General features: G+C 55.3%; 2 protein-coding genes across 3 annotated transcripts; one reads left to right on the forward strand and one right to left on the reverse strand.

The window, feature by feature from the left end:
• The first annotated feature begins 103 nt into the window (after positions 1-103).
• Positions 104-14,236, forward strand: TMEM259 (transmembrane protein 259). 2 transcript variants are annotated; one of them, XM_049807881.1, is made up of 11 exons: positions 104-831; positions 3,093-3,359; positions 3,678-3,846; positions 6,088-6,198; positions 7,534-7,656; positions 8,010-8,110; positions 8,996-9,053; positions 9,365-9,448; positions 10,009-10,141; positions 10,559-10,658; positions 11,543-14,236. In XM_049807881.1, the coding sequence occupies exons 1-11, from the start codon at positions 598-600 to the stop codon at positions 12,389-12,391; spliced, it is 2,229 nt and encodes a 742-aa protein (XP_049663838.1). In that variant the 5' UTR covers positions 104-597; the 3' UTR covers positions 12,392-14,236. The 2 variants fall into 2 exon arrangements, with proteins under 2 accessions (XP_049663838.1, XP_049663839.1); XM_049807882.1 differs by having other exon boundaries at positions 3,678-3,792.
• A 1,224-nt stretch (positions 14,237-15,460) lies between these two features.
• GRIN3B (glutamate ionotropic receptor NMDA type subunit 3B) lies at positions 15,461-21,801 on the reverse strand. The gene is made up of 9 exons (XM_049807873.1): positions 21,331-21,801; positions 19,238-19,836; positions 17,691-18,741; positions 17,134-17,279; positions 16,813-16,928; positions 16,445-16,596; positions 16,169-16,333; positions 15,924-15,991; positions 15,461-15,797 (listed from the first exon to the last, which is right to left on the reverse strand). Exons 1-9 carry the CDS (start codon positions 21,799-21,801, stop codon positions 15,461-15,463), a joined length of 3,105 nt encoding a protein of 1,034 aa, XP_049663830.1.
• Between the last annotated feature and the right edge of the window lie 298 nt (positions 21,802-22,099).

The raw sequence follows: 22,099 nt of genomic DNA on the forward strand, positions 1-22,099 counted from the left end.
GCGCGATGCATGGCGGGAGAGCGCCTACTTTGCATCGCGGGGCGGGGACCGGCCCTTGTCCTCCACCGTCCCAGAGTTCCCCGGTGGCGTTCGCGCAGGCGCGTTGCTACCGTCCTCGGTGCCGGTGGAGGAAGATGGCGGCTGGGCGCTGAGAAGAGGGGACCGGGCCGCTCCGCACCGCACTGCGCCAGGAGAGCTGAGGCGCCCGCCGCGCTCCGGGCCGCGCCGCGCCGGTGACGGAACTCCCCCCATGGCCTCGGGGCCGGCCCAGGAGCCGCGTCCCCGCTGGGCCTGCTCGGGCCGCGCCGCTCCCGGGCCCCGCCGAGGCAGCGGCCCGCTGAGCCCCGGAGCCTGGCCTGGGCCCCGCCAGGCCTGAGCCGGCCTCCGCTCGGGAGGCGTCTGCGCGCAGGAGGCCGGACCGGGCCGGGCCGGGCCGGCGACCCCTGAGGCGAGCGGAACAGGGGCAGCGCCCACCCGGCGCTCCGCACCGAGCAGCTCCCGGCCCCTCTGAGGCAACGCTTGACTCTCGTCCCGAGGTCCCCTCCAGCCCAGGTCAGCGCCGCCAGCGCCCTTCGGCTCCCGGCCGCAGGCGTCAGGATGTCCGAGAACCAGCCGAACGCCAACAACCACCACCCGGCCAACAACAACGGGGGCGGCGGGGCTGCCGGGGGGAACAACCGGGGCGTCCGCAACCCCAACCTCAACCAGAACCCCTTGATCAATGTGCGCGATCGCCTCTTCCACGCGCTCTTCTTCAAGATGGCAGTGACCTACGCTCGCCTCTTCCCACCCTCCTTCCGACGCGTCTTCGAGTTCTTTGTCCTCCTCAAGGTGAGGGGCGGCTTTATGGGGAGGAGTGGATGTTCCTCTTGCTAGCCTGCAGCCGGGCACTAAGGCGTAAATTTCCTTATAAACATAAAAAAGCTTGGCTCTGCTAGAGGTTACAGCCTGTGTTTGGGCCACCTACCCCAAGCTGCCCACTGAGCTCCTGTGGGCTGCTCTTCTGTGAGAAAGATGTGAATAGTTGTAACGATATGTGGAGGTCCCCACACCACCAGAGCTCTGGTACCAGATCTAGAAATAAAAAAATAAATCGCTGAGCCAGCTTGATGGGCAGCCAGGCTGGTGTGGGTCAGGTCCAGGGAGGCGGGCATGAAAGATTTCTATTTCTCTTTCCAAGCAATCACTCTTTTTGGATGTATTGCATATGTGAGATATTTGGTTGTTGGTGTTTTGTTGGAGCCTTGTCTTTTCTAGAAGCAATTAACACATAACCCCATTTTAACCTTACTACTTTTCAGCAGTCAGCACCCTCAGCTGTGCTGGTGCAGTATCACATCTCTGCATAACAGGGTAAAAACTGCTCACTTTCTTGTTGATGCGGGTGCAGGATGGGAGACCCACAGAGGGGCCTGTCAGTTGCCTGTAGGTTAAATCCTGCACCATGGCTTCCAGAGCGCACACTGACACTTCTCGCCAGCACCAGTCTGGGAAATTAGAGCAAGGGGAAGCGGGGAGAGGAGCTTGCCGGGTGTCAACAGCATGCTTCTGCTCTGAGTTTCTAAAACTCAGCCGCATAAAGCAAGAAGACATTTAGGACAGCTTGTCTCATACTGCACAGATACATTTTCTCCCCTCCCAAGAAATGTTCAAGGTTTTAACATCTCTCTCCTTTTTTCCCCGGTTGTATAACTGGATTCAGGCAGAGAGGGAGACTGCAATGGGGATGGTGCTAATGGTGAGGCTGTCAGGCAGAGTGAGCGGTCTGGCTGGTAGCGGTTCTTGCTGCTGTCTGCTTTTGATCAAAGCACTCCTGAGGAAGTAAGACTATTCACAGGGCATCTGCAGAGAACAGCCTGCTCCCACCAGCAGGGTTAGGAGTCAGCCAGACTTCAACCTGGTCTCGGCTCTGTGCGCAGGGTACTGGTAGGAGATGAAGTCACAGACCATAGTCCTGCGCACCACTGTTCACAGAGCCCTGAAACTGCTTGTGGTTCTGCTGGTTTCATTGTGACTCCTTCTGTGACGAAGGAGGTGTTGCTGATTTACCTTCTCTAGCGTCTTCCTATGCAGCTCCTCTGCAGATGTGATGTTTACCAGTCTGTTTATTCATAGCAAATAGGTCAAGAATGATACGTAGCAAGGACAGCTAGTTTAATTAGGAATGAGCATCTTAATACAGTTGGAAAGTGAGTCTTTGAAACACAGTTGTACCGCTTACTGTACCATTGTTTCTCGGAGCTTTCAGCTGTGAACCCTGTTGGGTAACATCCTGCTAGATTTACTATCTTTGCTATAGGGAACAAATTTTATTAGTCCACTTTGTTTTGCTGTGGCTTTATAGCTGTTCTTGGAGTGAGCCAGGGCAGGGGTGTGGTGATGCTCCACAAGCCCAGCCCCAGCAGGCCAGCTCGACCTCTGCCATGGCAGAGTCGGTACCTCGCAGCAGCAAGCAGTGGATCTGAACGTGGTGCTGGCGGTTCTGCTGTGGGTTTGGGTTGTCCTGCTCTTGTGGTGGGTTATCTTTTGTTGAGGTTTGCTTTATTCTGTCTTTGTAAAGTTGGGCAGTCTTTTCCGGTCTTCAACAGGAAACACTTTGTGCTGAGGAGGGAATGGTTAAAAGCCACAGATGCGTTTCTGTTTCTTTCAATATGCTTTGGAGCCTCATCACATGTTGATGCTGTGTTTGGTCAGTTTGCCTGCAGTGCAGTCATTTTGGGGACTTTTGCAGGACCTTACACGACACTGGGGCCTGTGCAGGTGACCTGTGCTTTCAGCAGGATACACGTACTGCACAGGTATCGGTGGCAGCGCTGGTCTTGTGAACACGAGGACATTGTTCTTGCTGCTGTCTTTGGTGTGTTCCCCTGTTGAAACACTAGTGCTGAAATTGCCTGATTCTGGGCTGCTTTGTTGTTGATGCAGAGACCGCAGGGGTTGGAAAGCAAGCTCTTGTCCACTTGCAAATCCATTTGTCCAAATTAATCTGGTGTCTTTATGGGCAAAGTAGAGATGGTTAAAACTGGGGGTCCTGTAAACAGGCCAAGGTTGGTTGGGCTGATGGTCTCTGCTGTGTTTCTTGCTGTGTGTAGGCCCTCTTTGTGCTCTTCATCCTGGCTTACATTCACATCGCCTTCTCCCGCTCGCCCATTAACTGCTTGGAACACGTGCGAGATAAATGGCCACGCGATGGCATCTTGCGGGTGGAAATACAGCGCAACTCGAGCCGAGCCCCCATCTTCCTGCAATTCTGCGGTGCTGAGAAGTTCCCAGGAATGGTAGTTGAGTCCACAGCTGAGGAAGAGGAGGAGGAAGAGGAGGAAATGACTGTGGATATGTTTGAAAACAGCTCTATCAAGGTAAAGATGCATTCCCTGTGTACACAGAAGGAATTGGTTGTTGGTTTGGGGAGAAATAGTTTGTTAGTGCAGTTATCTTAAGTATGCCACAGTTCCTTTGTGATCTCTCGGTCACCTGGAAACAGTGTGTTCCTTGGCTTTTCCTGAATCTCCATGTTAGCCTCTGATGGTTTAAGATAGAAAGGAAAGCCTGAGAAAGTGGCCTCTTTTGTCCTCCTTTTGGTGGTGGAGGCCTTTGTTGGGGGCACAGAGGGAGCACAGAGGACGGGAGCTGAAGTGACTGCTAACTTGACTTTCCCTGCCATGGTTTTCCAACAGTTTGAGCTGGATATCGAGCCCAAGGTGTTCCTCAAGCCATCCCGGGTGAGCAGCACCGAGGCACTGACCCACAACGAAAGCCAGGAGTTCTCGTTTAGTGAAGCAGCCACTAAAGGTATGCAGCCTCTGAGAGAGACTGTGTCCGAGTTTGAGATGCTAGCCAGAGCAGGTAAAGACAACTTACGCTGCTATCTGTGCTCTCTCCTTCCTCTGCCCCGTGCATCTTCCCTGCACGTCTCATTCCTTCTGGCTTCTCTGGGCACGTGCATAGTAACCTTAAATGTCTTCCCTGATGCATTCACCTGTGGTTGGTCTTGTCCGTACTAACGGTAGATCCACAACAAGATCTTTCCTTTGGCTGGAGGGAGGCTGGGAGTTGGGGATCGTCTGGGCTATAAAATTTGCTGAAGCCTCTTGGTCTGGCATTGTATTTCTGCAGTGATCAGTGCCAGATATTGCAGATGAATGTTAACCTCCCTCTTCTGAGCAGTTCACCATCCTCTTGAGATCCACAGGGATCCCACTGACAGCACATGTTCCTCCTTGTATTACCAGGGTTTGGGCTGTATTTTGGGTCCCTGAGTCAACACCAGTACTTGGAACAGCTAATTAATCCTGAAAGCCACCGAGCAAGTTTTAGTGGATTGCGAGATACAGCATTGCTGTTCTGCATAGTTCAGGATATCATCCTGCTTTATCCCTCCCCTTGTTCCAGCACGACTTAAGCTGCTAATGTCTCATAAACTCTAGAGGGAGATTTACTGGCTTTGTATTATTTAAAACAGAATTCCAGTGTTGGAAAACTTCTGTTTCTAGAGGTTAGGGGAGGAAAGCTATTAAAATACATTTATGTTAAAATAGAAACATGGCAATTGAGTTCTTATTTCATTTGCCTTTTTAACCTACACTTTTGTCCCTGGAAAGACTGGAATTCTTTGCTCCTCAGAAGTACTGGATGTTGTGGCTGTGGAGGATTGTGAGACTGGACATTGCAATGGCACTGTTCCCTTCATCTTGCAGTGTTCTTGCTTGGTGCTGATCCAGAACTCATTAGTGCTGAATTTAAGATCGTTAAGTCGCCTGAGACTAGAAAGCAGTAAATATTTTTGGTGTAATACCTTTATTATTAGTTGCCTAAGTTCTGTAAGAGAGTCACGTTGTACAGTGCTGTGTGCGCACTGATGGGCTGTGCCTTGATTTGCTGAACGCCTGGTTGGAAATGATCCAGCAGTGTGGTAGGAGACAGAATTGTGCTGCTTCCCAAGGTAGTTAAAAAAATTAATCTTTTCAGATGGGTACCAAATCCCCAAAATACCTGTTTGTTTGTTTGTTTTTTCTTCCAGGTTTCTTGTGCTATAAGTACACCAAATTTGATGTTTAGACAGAATATTTTTTAACCATTTTTTATTCCATTTTACCATGGAAAAATATTTTTTGATACAAAGGAAGTAATTCTTTTGTTGATATTTAAACACTTTATTTCCATTTGAGCTTAAAACTGTTTTATAACGGAAACAAAAGATGAAACAAACACACCAGCCTGTGTTTCCTGTCCAAGAACGGGAATCAGAGGTGGGGAAGTAAAGTGGGCATTTCTGTCAGTGGTGTGTCATTGTAAGTCAGAAGAGGCAGGTACATTTCTTTAAAGTTATTGTATCCTTTTAACTTTTTTGCTGTGGCATTGTGCGATGCCTGACAGCTACCTTCCCTCGCCTCTTGCAAGATATGCTGTGACGGTTTGAAAGATCAGGGATTAAATTGAAAGATCAGGGATTAAATTGCTTGGCTTCAACTTAGCAGGCGGTTTTGTCCTTTCAGAGGTGATGTAGCAAAAAGCATCTATTTCGAACCTTTCTTTAAAAAAAAAAAAATAAATATCAAGGCAACTTCAGGCACCACCATATTTTTTAGGAAGCTGTTAATTGCTCTTGCCTTTTATTTTTGAGATTTGTAATTGCAGCAGTGACCTCTGTCTCCTGAGAAGTGCAGTGTTGGTGCCCTGTGGAGTGTTTACTTGGTGTTCAGCAGGTGTAAAGTATATTTTCCTTCTGTTTCCTAAACAACATAGAAAGCAGAAATTGAACAGAGCAAGAATGAGTGGTCTAGGGCTTGCCAGGCAAAGATGTGGGCAGATTCTGGACAATGCTTGACAGATCTGGGAACTGCTGCCCTGAAGCTTGCCCAGAAGTTTCACATTAAGGACTGATGTCAAGGGAATGGGCTGCAATTTCAAAGAATTTGTATTGATTTGTTTTTAATTGGTTGAAGGAAGCTTGGAGACTGTGTTTGCAACTGATTCTCTTTTCAAGAATGTGGTGGGAGGGAGGGAGGGAATCCAGAGGTGCTATTTCTTTTTGGTAATTGTTTGCAAACCCTGCTGTTGAGTCTCCCTTCCCACCCTCTTTTGCAGTGTGGCCGCAGGAAGAGTACATTGTGGAGTACTCGTTGGAGTACGGGTTTTTGCGCCTGTCCCAGAGCACTCGGCAGCGCCTCAGCATCCCGGTCATGGTGGTGACTTTGGGTGAGTGAGGGAGCCAGCCCACTCTGGTGCAGGGGTGGGTAAGTGCTCTGCAGAGACACCTACGCGTTGTTTCCTCTTTAGTCTTGTGGAAACTATTTATGACAGTGGATGGCGCTCATTTTCCACGTAGGAGAGTTTCTTTATGGAGTCTTTATTGCTTTAGTAGGTCATACCTTTCCAAGAGGAGTAGTCTGAAATGGTGGAGCCTGTTTCAGTGACCCTTGATGTTACGTGCAGCACAGTTTTCTCACTGAGGAAGGAAGAGCCTCATGGTACTGAAGATCTAGGCTCAGTGTGGAGCAGCAGCAGTGCAATGTTAGAGCCCAGCGGCGAGAGCAATTGTGCATATGTCAGGGACGATACTGAGCAGATCTGCTTAGCGCTGTTTCAGAGTACTTCTGTGCCTCTTAGCACCAGCAGACTTTTCCTGGAACAGCGTTCTCTTTTCTTGGCATTTGCTCCATTAAAACCTGTCCGAGTCAGGAATACGGTCTCAAACCTTCTTATGCCTATGAAGTTAATTGATCTGTTAGTGCAGCAATCAGACTAGATTTTATTACTTACTCCTAATCAAACTGAAGTACAGCTGGACTGGAGTATTAAGCAGTTGTCCTGTATAGGTAATTGTTCAGTACCTGTCCAGTATAGGTATAGGCAGTTTCCATGTTAAATATCTGTTTACTGACCTGGGTTTTCCAATTCAGCTAGGCAAATTCCTTCATAAGCATCATAGTAATTTACTGCAAAATTATTTGTGTTCATGCTTCCTGTTTTGCTTAGATTTGGGCCATTTTTATAAGCTGATCAGTGTTTGTAGAGTAGAATGCAGCACCAGCTTTGTGAGATGGAATTGAACAGCCTTCATTAGTGCCGAGAGCTGTGGGGAGGTGTTGGCATGTCCTCTGCTGGGGGAGGATGGATGGAGATGGTGGGCCCCAGCAGTGTCATGCTGAGGCCAGCTGATAGCTATAGAGTCTCAGCCTGGCCCTCTGAGTCTTACCAGAACTTGTTTCTCTGGACCATTAGTTGGGATGAGCCTGGGGAGATAGTCCAAGCCTAGAACGCAAATTCCCTTTGTGTCTGTGCCAGCAGAGAGTATGACAGCCCTGACGTTATTCTTAAGGCCTGATTGACATTAGCATTTTGACAGCGTGGCTATATTTGTCAGGGTGTGACATTTTCCCTCCTAGTCCTGTCCAATTTAGTCTTGAGTGCAGATGCAGGTCTGCTGGCAAATGTGTCCTTTCAAGTGATGAGAAGATTGTGTGCTTGCCTTGCCACCTCTGTGGCTTGAGGTATGAACAGTCTGAATGGGTTTTTTTGTCTTCTCTCTAGATCCTACCAGGGATCAGTGCTTTGGGGACAGGTTCAGTCGCCTATTGCTGGACGAGTTCCTGGGTTATGATGACATCCTGATGTCAAGTGTCAAAGCTTTAGCTGAAAATGAAGAAAACAAAGGTAAGGCTTGGAAGAATTGCTTTCAGCAGCTGTGCAGAGCAGTCAATGTTTTTTCTGTGGATGCATGAATATCATCTTCTGACTATTGATTAATCTCTAATGCAGGGAACAGTTCCCTGTGTTATGTAGAGATGTTATTGTCAAGGACAAAATGAAAGAAGCGGGAGGGGAGAGGTGTCTGCAAACGTGATTTCCTACTGCCTTATTGCACTGCATAACAGTAAGAGTGCTGCTGTGAGGTGGTGTTGCCATAGATTTGCTATAAATCCTATTCCTTTAGAAGGCACTGGAAGTTTGTTCGTAGTTTGTGGGTTTATCACACTGAGCTTGTGTGTTTGGTTTTTTTCTTCCAGGTTTCCTTCGCAATGTGGTGTCTGGGGAGCACTATCGCTTTGTCAGCATGTGGATGGCTAGAACTTCGTATCTGGCAGCATTTGTCATCATGGTCATATTTGTAAGTTGATAGGAGCTGGGCATTGTCTGGACTCTTGAGCCTGGCACTGGTCAGCATGTGTTTGATGTAAGAGCTCTCATCTGCTTTTAAAGCTAAGCTGATGGAGTATGAGGTTCTACTCTTTTATTTTTCTTAATGGGGGTTCTTAAAGTCCTAACAGTGAAACAGAGGAGCTGAAATAGAATGAAGTAATGGTTTTGTTGTCAAAGGGGAGATTCATGTTAGAGAATCTGTAAGTGTAGTTAAAATACTCAGGTTGCCAAGGCACAGGGTGCAGAAGTTTGTCCTTTGAGACTTTTAAAAACAAGCCTAACTAATTTGCCAGGAGCAACCAAGATAGAATTGAGTCTCCTGTGATTGTGTGAGATGAGATGATTACAGATAAGCAAGACAAGATCCCAAGTGATAACTAAGCCTGGGTTCATAGTCTTGGGTGACTATTTCCCTTTGTGTCTGACCATCCACTGATGCAGCTCCTTGTACAATCATATTGTGGCCAGTGAGGAGGAAATAAGTGCTGGGTGACTGGTGTAGGAGAGGCATTATGAGTTGCTGAAATGGGATGGGAAGAAACCCGAGTTCCAGCTCTGCCTCTCTGGTTTGGTTTGGCCCCTGCTCAAATATTCAGAATTGGTCTCTTTACAAACAAATTACTGTCTATTTCACTGCAGTAGTACAAAGATTAATTGATGTCTGTGAAGTCCTAATTACTCTTTGGGAAATCGGTCTGCAGAGTTCAAACTAACAAATGTGGGATATGCACAGCACACTGTGCAACATTGCAAGTCCAAGCTTGCCTATCTGGGCCTCTGCCGTAGTGTGATTCTGAAAGTGACTCCCTGGACCTGTGTGGCTCTAATGCTGGCTTCTGTTCTCATATTTCAGACTCTGTCCGTTTCAATGCTGTTGCGCTACTCGCACCATCAGATCTTTGTCTTCATTGGTAAGGATTTTCTAAGGGATTTAGGGTGTACTGGATACTCTGTCTGCTCCAGCACAGTGTATCGTATATATACTCTTGACTGTTGTTGTTTAGAAGGGTCCTCCTGCATGTAACTGCACAGGGAGTATGTCCCCCTGTGCCCCTGTTGCTGTGCTTGGGAGAGCTGTTCCGTCTCTTGACAAGTATCAGGGATGGTGGACTTGGGACAGTGGACTTCATGTTGCAGAGCTCTGAATGGGGAGTAATGTGGGGCTGGAGGGTTCTGTGGCCCCACATCCATTTTGTGTTATAGTATGTTTTCCTTCTTGCAGTTGACCTGTTACAGATGCTGGAAATGAACATGACAATTGCATTCCCTGCAGCTCCCCTTCTCACTGTCATTCTGGCTCTAGTCGGTAAGGATGTTAGCTCACTTCTGTATGTGCAGCAAGTCCCTTTGGGATCTGTAGAAAGTGTAATTCCCTGTTCTGATCTGGCCACGGCAGGTGGTTAGTGTGTCTGCTCATCCCAAGGTGGAAGGCTCTGGAATTTGATGGCATAGTGAGCTGCATTGTCCTTCTGGATTCCCTGGAAAAGCAGTTCATTTGGAAATTACATAAACTGAAGCTTTGTCTGTCACTTTAGTTCATTTCAGATTCATACTTCCTGTGACCATGTTGCATTAGCATAATTTGAATTTAAAAAAAACAAGCAACCCAACCCAAACTCTGCGCTGTCCAGAGCCAGCTGATCCTTTGCCCTGTGCAGTGACCGCAGTCACCAGCGAAACATGTTTGCCCTAAGCTGCTGCTTTAAACAGAGCTAATTTATCCTGCTGTGGTCTTTGCTGTACAGTCATACAGCCCCAGCTCTGAAATGTCAGAGGATTCCTTCACGTGCCCCTTTGGGAAGCCCTTTGCTGAACTGTTGTCCGTGCCCTGCAGCATGCTGACGTCAGACACCCTCTGTCCTGTAGGTATGGAGGCCATTATGTCAGAGTTCTTCAATGACACCACAACTGCATTTTACATCATCCTTATCGTATGGCTGGCTGACCAATATGATGCTATCTGTTGCCACACCAATACAAGCAAGAGGCATTGGCTCAGGTAGGAGCTGACTGGGACCTCATTCCCATATTGTGCCTTCTCACTGCATGTCCCGTTCTCTGGTGGGAGGAGGCTGCTTCAGATCCCTTCTGGCCCTCCCAGACAGGAGGGCTTCCGCTCTTGAGAGCTTCTTTATGTCTCCTTGGGAGCTGCCCTGTGTGTCAGAGTCCAAAGTGCAATCTCTTCCACTCTAGGTTTTGTGCCTGGATCTCAAGAATCACCTCAATCCTTTGCCCGCCCTTTGTTTTGCCCTGTTGAAGATGCTGTTCATAGGGAGGCAATTCTAATTACCTGTTAATGGGAGTCTGCACCACCCTGTGCAAAGTGCCTCAGCTCACAACAGACTTAGGAGTAGAAAGAAACTCATGTTTGTCCTGTCCATTGACGTATCCTGATATTTATTGCTTTTCTGTCCAGGTTCTTCTATCTGTACCACTTCGCTTTCTATGCTTACCACTATCGATTCAACGGGCAGTACAGCAGCCTGGCTCTCGTCACCTCGTGGCTCTTCATCCAGGTGAGTAGCTGCCACTTTGGCTGCATGTTTGTGCAACCAGCCACATGAAGGCAAGTGCCATCGTGTGAATTCAGTCCTAGTCGCTCCACATACCCCAGAGGGGTCTGGCTGCCTGCAGTTTAAACTGTTACATTGCTGATTGCTCATGCTGGCTGTGCTGTTAAAAAGTGAAGGAAATCGACCACAGTTTGGGCTTTATGAAACTTCTTGTCAAGCTGAGTTTGAGTAGCAATCTTTATTTATAAAAGAGATTGAAATAATCCCTGGTCTGGAAATGGAACAGCAGAAGGAGGCTATTGAACAGCAGGACTTTTTGGTCACTGGCTCAAATCCAGCCGCATGACTCTCAATAGGCTGATGTCAAGTGAGTTTTGGAAGGTGTTAGGGAAGGATTTCTGTCCCTTCTTTCTGGAAGAAATCCTACTGATGATCTCCCATGCAGAGGATGAGGAGTCAGTCAGGTCTGTGCAGTGAAGATGCTGGCAAGACTAGCTCCAAATTGATGTCTCCGATATCCTGGTTCAAGCAAACCTTTTGTGTGTCTCTGGCTGTTGACCTGCCCCCTTTTCTCTGCTGCAGGATGGAGACAGGGAACTGAGGATGGGACAGAGAAATGCTTTTACCCTTCTTGTTCTCAGCTGTTAAAAGGGATGCACAGTTGTACTCAATTGCCTGTCTTCAGAGAGAAACTATAAAAGCAGCTTTCAGGAATCATAGTAGAAGGGATAAATCTTTCCAAAATTTCAGATAACCTCTTGGCTATCAGAGCAGCCGAATTCTCCAGTCGCTGTCTTTACTGTGAGAGGAAAGCATGGTTTTCTAAGGTATGTCTGGGCTTGCAGCCCTGGCCCAATGAGTGACGTCTTTCCCTTTGCTTCCTCTAGCATTCAATGATTTACTTCTTCCATCACTATGAGCTGCCAGCCATTCTCCAGCAGATCAGGATCCAGGAGATGCTGTTGCAGAACCAGCAAGTGGGCCAGGGGACTCAGACGACGCTCCAAGACAACCTCAACAACAACACTACAGCTGCCCCAGTTGACATGGGGAGCCGCCGACCCCACCTGGCCACCGGACCCTCTGGGGAGAGCAGCAGCTCGGCTGCCCTGACTCCCAGCGAGGCCTCCAGCGTCATTGCTGCTGCCACGGCAGCTTCTGTTGGGAGCGATCTGAACTGGGTAGCTGAGACAGCCGCTATCGTTACAGAAGCCTCGTTCCTCTCCGACCTGAGCACTACCCTCCTGGAGCCAAATGTGGTGCATGAAGCCATGGCCAACGGGAACCCTCAGGATGCTGCCGCTGCCTCCAGTCTGGTTGCCCGCATCAGGGTCAGCAGCGACCACCCGGAGACAGCCATGGGCTCCATCACCATTGAAGTCACTTCAACATCTGTGGTGGCTGCAGCAGATGTTCCCCCCACTGCAGAGGTGGCACCAGCTGTGCCCCTTGTCCCACTGCAGGAGGAGGGAGCCTCCGTCCCCAGCCCTTCCCTTCCTGAGCAGACTGAGGCTGTCGAGGGCTCAGACAGTCAAGCAAAATCTAGTGGCAAGAACTGCGTTGCAAACAGCAGCATGGCAGAGACCCCTCCAGCCTTTGTTGAGGACACTGATCAGGACAGACGTTTGGGGCATGCTCTTGGGGACCAGGGGGAAAGCAGCCCTTGCCCAGCACCAGCAGATAGTACACCTAGCTCCAAACCTTGCTTGGAGCCAGACTTGAGGAGCCTGTCTTGAGTCCCTGTCACTATAATTCTGGACTGCCAGGAAGGCATTTGGATTTCGTTTGTTACTATTTCTCACTTCACCATCATCCTTAACCCATGAATTCCTCATAGCAGAGGCAGAGCAGCTGGGACAGAGAAAAGGTGCTGTGGTGAGCTCCCCTGGGAAAAGCACATGTGCGCTTGTGTACAAGAGAGGCTGGTGTGTGTGGGACAGCCAGGAGGGAGGGAGGACGCGTTCGCTCCCATGGCCTGCGAGACTCAGGGGCTCAGTGCCGAGGCTGCAGGAGAGCGGGCTGCCTGCTCAAGCCCTGCAGTTGGCTCTGTGCCCCAGCTTTTCCTTGCCCCCAGCTGCCCCAGCTTTGCCCCCTGTGGTCCCCTTTGCAGTCCAGGTGCTGTTCACAAGCATGAGCTGATTTAGGACAGACCAGGTGTGTGGTGACTTTCTGGTTAGAATAGAAGCTGTGTATGAACAGGGATTGTTTTCAGATCCTCTTGGGAGAGCCACAGAAAGCAGAGGAGAAACCTGGTAAACTTTCCTTCCCCTTAAGGGGAGCAGGAGCTTAAGACCTTCCCCAAACACTAGATCTTCTCATGCCAGGGCAAAGCTGGGCAATAACCAAAGCAGAAGCTGCAGTTCAGCCCCATTTTTTCTGTCCTTGAACTCCCCTCAGTCAGTGGGTTTGGTGGATAGAAGCTGTTGTGTACCAGGTTAGGGCTTCCATCCCAGGAGAGATGCATTTGGCTGGGCATGGAAGCAGCGGGGTCTATTCCTGTGCCTGTCAGCCCTGGAGAAGTGCTGTCCCTTCTACTCCTGCTGACCTCTGTGAGGGCTTTGGGAATTTGGCCTCTCTTAGGTGCATGGGGCTAGCATAAGGTGGGAGCTCCTGGCACTGGCAAATGGTCTCAAGTAATACCTGCTGGGAACTGACCTGTAGTGTCAGTGTCTAGAGATGTTTGGGATGAGGACAGCAGCTCTGTCTCTGTACAACTCTGCTTTTGGTACCTGCCTCTGTGGGTGATGTAGTTTGCTTTTTTAGTGCCTTGTCTCTTCAATGGGACACGTTTGCATTTAAGATCAGCCCCATCCCAGAGGAAAGATCGGCTTTTCACTGGCTGAACTGTTGCATGAGATGGTTTCGCAAAGAACCAAAACACTAAAGCCACGACATTTCAGCTTATTTTCCCTCATTTCCTTGGCAGGGGAGGTGAAGCTGGCTGTGCTCAACCCCTCTGCCATGCAGCTGGCTGACTTGGTACCATGGGGCTGGGACAGGTACCGGCTGGACCCACAAGAGGTTATGGCTGGAAGGAAGGTTTATGCCTGTAGGTAGAGCGGAGTGATGCAGGTGTGCGACATGTCTGTAGGGCTCAGAGGAGAGAGCAACTCGGGAGAAACGTAGTGGAAAAGGGCAGCGCTGGGAGGTGATGTGTGGGGCACTCTGCTCTTTGGGGGGGTAGCTGGGTTGCTGCAGAAGTGTCCCCAAGTCCAGCCTCGTCTCCCCACAGCTGAGCACCACCTGTGGAGTCCATCTCCCTTGGAGGGTTCTTGTGTGTGTTTTGGTGTCTTCCACCAGGAAAGGGTTTCCATGTCAGCACTGTGTGGGCTCAGAGCCCCTGGCTTCACTTTCTCTGCATTTCCCACCCAGGTGCCCCCCCCCTTTTTTTTTTTTTCTTTCTATTTCAAGAAGCCCTGGGTGTTGCTCTGGGGAAGGAGGGAGCCTGCTTGTGACCAGCATGTCGGATCCTTCTGCAGCCAGCCTTCCTGGGAAGGGTGACTGGCTTCCTGGCTCCTGCGTGGGTGTGCCAGAGGGCAAGGAATAATCGTAGGCTTTCAAGAGGTGGGTGGGTGGGAAGGGAAGGGAGGGGGCAACAAACCAAATGAGTTGATGAATGAAGAGTAGAGTTCATTCTATTTAATTAATGTACAAAATGTGTTTGTATATAATAATAAATATTATATCTAACAACTGCTGGGGTGTCCTGCTGCAAGTCGAGGTGTGAGGGTTCTGTGGCGTGGGTACGGGTGCAGCAGGCCGAACGCTCCATGTTTCACAAGCTGCTGCTGCCCTTGGGGAGGGCCCCCCTTGCCCCGTTAATGCCTAGGAGGGTTGGTGGCAGAGCAGGGGGGGCTGAGCACAAGTCCCCATCATGGTTGTGCTCACTGGTGTTTGGCAGCCCCTTTGTGCGAGTGGAAAGGCTGTAGGGAGGGAAGATCTTTTGCTGTGCTCTCGCCGCAGTCCTTTTACGGCTGCCTGTAGTCACCCACAGTTGGACTGTGAGTTAATGTCTCCCGTTGGCCAGTGCCATCCATCTCTCGCCATCTGCCCGAGGAAGACTCCGTTTCTGGTTTGAGGTGGCTCTGGAGATCAGCCTGGCTTTGCCGCCCTGGAGCTGGCTCTCACGGAGGGGAGGTTGGGGTCTTGGCCTGTCCTACTGCCACATCAGTGCCCTGTGGGATGAGGGCTACTCACCTTCCTCCTCCTCCTAATCGCTGCCGTCCTGTGGTGGGGCTGAGCTGGGCCAGGCTGGGGAGTGCCTGTGGAAGAGGGAAGGGAAGGGTTACTCTTGCCCCAAGCCTTGCTGCATTTAGGATGCAGCTGGAAGAGAAAAAGCAGAGTATTTTTCTCCATCATCCTTATTTACATGGTTTGAAAACACAGGGTTGCTGAAGTGTCTTCCAGCAGAAGTGCTGCGCTGTGTCCTGGCTCTGCAGGGGCCTCTCATCTCATCTCAAACCAGTGCCTTCCCCAAAACTAACCCCCCCCTCATGGAAGGCTGCTGGCTGCTGTTCAAACCCCTGTCACCAGCGGGAGGGAGGTGAGGAAGAGACGAATGCCCCAGAGCTGGGGGAGGGAGGCAGCCCCAGGACATACCCCCCACAATCCTGTCACCCCAAGGGCTTTTTTCCTGCCATCCCTCATCTCTCTGCTCCTGCTCTGACCAAGGGAGTGGGTGGTGGTCTGCCCTGCCCAGCTGACCACAGAGTAGCCCGACCTGGGGTGTTTCTTGGGGTGGGGGCTGCCTGCCTCCTCCCTGCCCATGGAGCGGGCTAAGCACTGCCCCGGCCCCCCACCCCACGTCACCTTTCTTCCTGGGGCTTCTCTGTGGCTGACGGAGTGGGCAATGCCCGGCTGCTCTTCACCGTGCCCAGCACGGCCACCAGCTCGCTCTTCCTCACCAGGGCTGTGCGCAGCTGGTCCCGCATCTCCTGAATCTTCTCCTCCAGCTCCCGGAGCTCACTCTCGCTGGCCGGCCTGTCCGGGGGCTGCAGTGCCTGCCCATTCCTGGGGTGCTGCAGGGACCCCTCGCCCTTGGAGGGGGCTTTGTCCACCTGGAAGCGCACCCGTCGTGCCTCCTTCCGCAGGGTGCTCCAGGGCTGTCCTGCCGCCGGTGCGTGCCTTGGCTGGAGATTGCACCTTTTTGGGAAGGGGGTGAAGGATTCAGCTAGGAGCTGGCGGCTGGAGGTCCTACTGTGGCCCCCCCCAGGACAGTGGGTGCCCACGGGGAGCAGGAGCAGAGCGGGGCAGGCGCCCAGCCCGTACCTCTGCTCCAAGCTCAGCTGCTGGCTTTTCCGCTCCTCCGTGCCCATGTTCAGAGCCCGGTGGATTTTCTGTGGGGCACACCCGAAGTGTGAGATGGACGGGTGATAGTCTGGAGTCTGGGGGTTAACTGGGGGGTGATGGTCCAGGGCCGGAGGAGGGCAGAGGTTGTTCAAGGGAAGAGGGAGCAGCGGCACGGGGTGGGGGGTCTTTTGGGTGCTGGGTGAGCCCATTCCCACCAGCCCCACCTGACTCGTGTGCAGCCAGTAGTTGAATTTCTTCTTGCGCTTGATACGGGGCAGGACGAGGCGGTAGAAGACATGCTCACCCAGCGAGGTGAGCAGGGAGCCACTGAGCCCGATGCAAAGCAGCACGAAGAGTCCCGAGAAATGGTAGATGCCCATCTGCAGGGTCTGTGGGGAAAGGGGGTGGTGGTGTTGGCTGGGGTGGGGTGGGGAGGGGGTCAGACCCCCAGAGCCCCCCCCCCCCCCCCCCCCCCGAGCCGAGAACCTGGCCGCCCGCACCTCCGTGACAGCGAAGACGCGCTTGCCGCAGGGCACCATCTTGTACCACTTGTCATGCAGGAGGTCGATGAATCCAGCCGACTTGTAGCGGCTGATGAACTCAGAGATGTTGGAGGTCAGCGGCGAGTTCTGGGGGAGGCCGATGCCATAGCCTGGCCACGGTGGGGGGGTGGTGGGAGAGAACAGCAGTGCTGGGGTGGGGGGGTACAGCCCCCAGCACCCACCCTGGAGCGGGCACCCTCCCTGCCCTGCATGGCCCCATCCAAGCTGCAGCCAGACACAAATGTGTACAAGGCACATGTGCACATGCACACAGACACACACAGACACACAGACACACACGCACACACACACCCCCCCCCTCAAACCTTCAATAGCGAAGGGTTTGCCCACGGTGAGCAGTTTGCAGTCGGAGTCGATGGAGACCTCGTAGTCCAGCAGCGACTTGTCCATGATGAAGGCGTTGAGCTTGGGGGGCTCCGTCCTGCACCAACACGGGGGGCACCCTCAGGGAGGGGGCTGGTTCCCCCTTCCCCAGGGTCCCTCCAACCTGACATCCCTCCCTGGGGTTGGGGGGGTTCTATATGCGCAGGGTGGGGGTACACAGGCTGCAGGGAGGGTGCAAAACCTGTCCTGGGAGGGATAAAAGTGGGGGGGAGTAACCCCCCCATGCCCTTCCCACCCCTCACTTGAGCATGGTGACGCCAGCAGGGGTGGTGGGGACGTTGTATCGCCGCATGTACTCGTGCATCTCCGGGAAGCTCTTCTTGATGTATTCCTCGGCGCTGCTCTCCCACACGGTGCCGAAGCGGAAGCCCTGCGAGGGGTGATGCAGCTGGAAGGAGGGACCAGCGTGTCAGTACCCCCAACCCAGGCGGGAGCAGCCCCCGGCTCCCTGGGGACACGGCCCCAAGCCCTGACCACACGCAGCCCCAGGCGGGAGGGTCTGGGCATCCTGTGGAGATCCAGCAGCTCTTGTGGGGTGTCTGGCAAAGACCCCCCGCCAAGGGCAGCCTCAGCATGAACACACATCCCCACACACATCCCCTCACCTTCCTGGGACCTGAGAAGACCCCCACACACAGCCTCAGGAGAGGCTGTGCTGCAGGACTAGGGCTGGAGAGACCTTTCACGCTCGTCCCAGCAGGGAAGATGCAGCAAGAAGCACAGACACCCTCCCACGCCCCCCTTCCCTGGACCTCAGCCGTGTCTCACCCCATCTGAAGCAGCCCAGACAGACTCCCACCTTTGGGTCGTGGATGCCCGAGAGCTCCTCGAAGGTCTTGTCCCCCACCATGACGGCCGCAAGGTTGGCCGTGTAGCTGGAGAGCACCAGGAGGCAGAAGATGGCCCAGAGGTTCATGAGGAAGCGACCAGTGCAGCACTTGGGCGTCTTGCTGGACACAGTGCGCCCAAAGAGGATGGCATAGCAGAGGTTGAGGGCTGAGGAGTAGGAGAAGATCTTCATGCGGTTGCGGCCGTGGGGGGTCATGCCGTAGGGGCTCTTCCACTCGTACAGGGTGAGGAAGAGTGCCGTCATGTGCAGGGCCACGAAGATGCCCACCCACATGGTCCAGTGCAAGGGCCACATGAAGGCCCCGATAGGTGACGCCGTGTCCTTGGTCCTCACCAGGATGCCCAGGCTGGTGGAGAAGAAGGGGCTGGTGAAGTCGATGACTTTGCTCCGTGCTGAGTTGATGCTGAAGGAGGTGACGGCCATGTGGGCTGTGCCGCTGAGCAGGTCCCCCACCAGCCCCGTCCAGCGCCCATTCTTCCAGGCCCCATATTTCCCATCACCCACGATGTAGAGCTCAAAGTCGAAGGGCACATCCTCTGCCAGCTTCTCGAGCAGGTCGATGCAGTACCCATAGCAGCACTTCTTGTACGCCCGTGGCACCGAGCCGTTGTCAGCACCAAGCTCCTCGAAGAGGGAGTCCAACACCACCGAGTCATTGGTGCCGGGGTCCAGGCAGAGCTGCCCGGCTGGGCAGCTCCCGTCCTCGTCCGCCTCCCTGGTGAAGACGAAGGGGTGCTCCACCAGCGTCACCACCCGCAGCCTCACACGGGCCCCCCCGGCCCCCTCGCCGGGGCTCTTGCGCTGGCGGTGGCTCTGCCACGCGCCCTCCTCCAGCTCCAGTTTGCCGTGCTGCCAGGTGCCCACCGTCACCCAGGTGGGCTCCCCCCGTGAGTCCCGCCGCAGGCTCCAGACACGGTACTGCTGCTCCAGGCGCACCAGCGTCGCGTTCTCCACACGCACAGGCCCCGTCCGGCCATGGAAGGACGTGTTGGCCAGGAACCTGGTGGGGAGGAGGGTGTCAGCTCCGGTATCACCGTCCCCGGGGCCACAGCCAGGAAGAGCGAGAGACTGAGGGATGGGGCTTGTGGCCTGGAGCAGGACATGACCGACTCGGGCACAGACAAGGGCAGGGAGGAGCAGCAGGATCAGCCCCGCTGCCCTGCAGCTTGCTGTGTTGGCAGGGCCAAGTGTTATTAATATTTATAGAGCAACCACGCTCGGGCAGCATTAGGGAGATCTGAAATGACACTTCCCCCCCCCCCCCCCCCATGCAGCTGGCACAAATTGCATCCCAGGGAGGGCATCAGGGACCGGGGCGGGGGAGCTGAGCCCCACAGCAGCGGCTCCACACACCAGAGACCACACCAGGCTCTGAGCCCCGGGTTCTCCCCGCTCTACCATCACCCCATCCTGGGGCTGGGGCACAGACCCACCCCTGCACCCCAATACAATGGAGCTGGGGTGAGGGAAAGGGGCACCCACAGCACCTCCCTTACCGGGAGAGGAAGAGCCCTGAGGACTCGCTGCCCGCCCGGTGTCTGTCGTTGCAGTTCACCATCGTCTGCAGGAGAGCCAGGTCGGGGCGGACATGGGCGGCACTGGTGATGGCCCGGGACACCAGCTCCACTGCATCTTGGATGAAGAGCTCCAGTGGTGGCCGGTTGACCTCCCCGTAGGCCAGTAGCCCCAGGGGCAGCCCCTCAGTCTGCAGCTCACCGGTGCTGAGCGGAGAGCCCAGCATCCAGTGAAACTCCTGCGGCAGCAAGCCCAGTTCCTCGGCTGCCTGGAAGATGAGCCGAGTGCGTCGCAGGTCGCAGCCGAGCACCAGCACGGGGCTGGAGAGGGCCCTGAAGCGCTCCTCATGCTGCTGGAGGTAGCGGGTGGCCCCAGGCTCGTCCAGATAGCCGAGGTCCAGGACAGTGCGGAGGAAGAGTTGGGAACGGCGGGCCCAGAGGCCAAGGAAGCCGGAGACATCCCAGGGGTGGCAGAGCATGAGGTTGGTCTCCTTCCAGTCGTTGGCCTGCAGGACGCTCACCAGCACATCCACCAGCGTCTCCAGAGAGCTCTGTCGGTCCATGTGGAAGTGGAAGGGGCTCTGCCAACACACAGCAGTTGTGGCTGTCCCCCGACCCTGCTCCTGCCCGTGGGAAGAGCCCAGAGGCAGCACCAGACAGACGCGGTCCCTCCCGCCCTGGAGCCACCCAGCACTCCCTGCCTGCTCCCTGTCCGTTCCCAGCCCCATCGTGGCTGAAGGACATGGTTTCCCCCCACCCAGCGCTGGCCATGCACCCACCCATGAGCCAGAGGGATGCCCAGGGACCAGAGGGGAGAGCCCAGGGAGGAGACCCCCATGGGACACCCGGCTGGGTGGGCACGAGGGTTCGTCACCACCCAAGCAGCGGGTTCTGCATCCCCCTGCCCACACGCACAAGGGTCTCACGCGCTCAGCCAGGCGTTGCCCCAGCTCCCCGCCACCGGCGCGCTCCAAGGACACACCGCTCGCCAGGCAGCAGACGAGCAGGCATGGAGGGCAGTGCAGCCTGTGGGTGTTCGCTGCCTGCCTGGACATCGCTGGGGGACAGGGGTGACCACGGTCCTGACACGTGCCAGGAAAGGAGTCACCTCTGCCCAGACGCAGCCCAGGGTCAGAGGGCACATGGAGGGGCCCAAATGCGATACGGCCCTGTGTGGAGGTGGTCTGTCCCCAGAAGGGACTGGCTGAGGGAAGGGAGAGGGACAAATTCAGCCCAAGGACACAGGGCTGGGACAGGTCTCAGCTTGGCAGAGATTGGGCTGCAAAAAGTGGCACCGGCATGTATGGATGTTGCTGCTGGGACAGCAGGGCTGAACCAGGCAGCAGAGGGGACTGTGGGGATCCAGCATCAGCATGGGGCACATCCCTGGAGCCCTTCTGGGGCCAGCCCGGGGTCAGGACTGGGGCTGGAGGGGGCGCGGGGCTGCCCGAGGAGCCGGGGAAGTCGCCTTTGGAGTGGGAGCTGGGATAGAGCTGGGCAGGGGGCCAGGAAAGAGATGAGATGGGGGCTGGGATGGAGCTGGAATGGAGCCAGGATGGGGCTGGGATGGAGCCAGGATAGAGCTGGGATGGAGGCTGGGATAGAACGAGGATGGGGCTGGGATAGAACTGCGATGGGGGCCAGGATAGAGCTAGGATGCGGCCAGGATGGGGCCCGGGATGAGGCTGGGATAGACCCAGGTTGGGGGTCAGGATAGAGCCGGGACTGAGATGGGAATGGGGGTGGGATGGGGCCGAGGTGGGAGCCGGGATGGAGCCAGGACAGAGCCGGGATGCGGCGAGGACGAGGGGCTGGAATAGAGCCGGGATGGGGATCGGGATAGGAGTCGGGACGGAGGCGGAGAGGGTCCCCGGAACAGAGCCGGGACGAGGGTCGGGATGGCAGCAGGGATGGAGCCGGGACGGCAGCAAGGACGGAGAAGGGACGGGGCCGGGCGGGCAAGCAGGGAAGGGGAGCAGGGACGGAGCGCTGCCTCCCGGCGGCCCCGGTCCCCGCAGCCGCATCCGAATCCGAGCGTCCCGGCGGCGGGGGGGTGGGGGGTGTGCGGGTCCTACCTGCGCTCGGAAGGGCAGCGGCCCGCGGCTGTCGAGGAGGCTGACGAAGGGGATCTGGAGGGCGGCGGCGAGGAAGTCGAGCTGGAGCAGCTCCCGCCGGGAGCGGGGCAGAGCCAGGACGGCGGCCACGCCGCGCACCACCAGCGCCCCGCAGAGCCACCGCGCCAGCGACCCCGGGTCCCGCGCCGCCGGGGCCCCCGCCACCACCTCCAGGCTGAGGTTGTAGGGCAGCCTCGCCCCCCCGGGACCGGCACCGGGGCCAGGACCCGGACCGGGGCCGGTACCGGCGGCTCTCAGCAGCGCGGCGCGGAGCCGGGCGCGGCCGGGGGCGGGGGGCGGCAGCAGCGCCCCGAGGCGCACGGCGGGGCCGGTGCGGGCCAGGACGCGGCAGGGCTGCGGGTGCCCCCCCGCGCCCCCCAGCCCCGCCGCCGCCGCCGCCAGCAGCAGCCAGAACGCCCGCAGCCCCGCCATCCCCAGCCCCGCCGCCGGCCCCGCCGCCGCTCTGAGCCCCGCCGGGGCGGGCCGGGGGGGGGGGGGGGGAGGGGGGAGAAAAGGGAGGAGGGGGGCGGCTCCCGGCGGGCGGGGCGCGGACCCCGCCCGGCTCCGCGGTCCGCCCGTGCGGGCGGAGAACCGGCGGGGGCCCCGCGGGCAGCGCCCGTCCACGGAACCGAGCGGGAGGGTCCGGGGCGGCCCCCGCCCGGCCCCGGTGCGCGGTGGGTCCCGCCGGGAACGGCCCCCGCGGCGGCGGGAACGGCCGCAGCCCGCCCAC

Source organism: Accipiter gentilis, chromosome 8 (genome assembly GCF_929443795.1).
Source record: "Accipiter gentilis chromosome 8, bAccGen1.1, whole genome shotgun sequence".
NCBI classification, from domain to species: Eukaryota; Metazoa; Chordata; class Aves; order Accipitriformes; family Accipitridae; genus Astur; species Astur gentilis.

Bases quoted from the DNA above. Each gene is read 5' to 3' on its own strand.
- GRIN3B (XM_049807873.1), bottom strand. From the start codon at position 21,801: ATGGCGGGGCTGCGGGCGTTCTGGCTGCTGCTGGCGGCGGCGGCGGCG. The intron at 19,837-21,330 runs GTAGGACCCGCA...GTGTGTTGGCAG, and splicing joins CGCTGCCCTTCCGAGCGCAG to AGCCCCTTCCACTTCCACAT. The intron at 15,798-15,923 runs GTACGGGCTGGG...CTTCCCAAAAAG, and splicing joins CAGCTGAGCTTGGAGCAGAG to GTGCAATCTCCAGCCAAGGC.
- TMEM259 (XM_049807881.1), top strand. From the start codon at position 598: ATGTCCGAGAACCAGCCGAACGCCAACAACCACCACCCGGCCAACAAC. The intron at 3,360-3,677 runs GTAAAGATGCAT...GTTTTCCAACAG, and splicing joins TTGAAAACAGCTCTATCAAG to TTTGAGCTGGATATCGAGCC. The intron at 7,657-8,009 runs GTAAGGCTTGGA...TTTTTCTTCCAG, and splicing joins TGAAAATGAAGAAAACAAAG to GTTTCCTTCGCAATGTGGTG.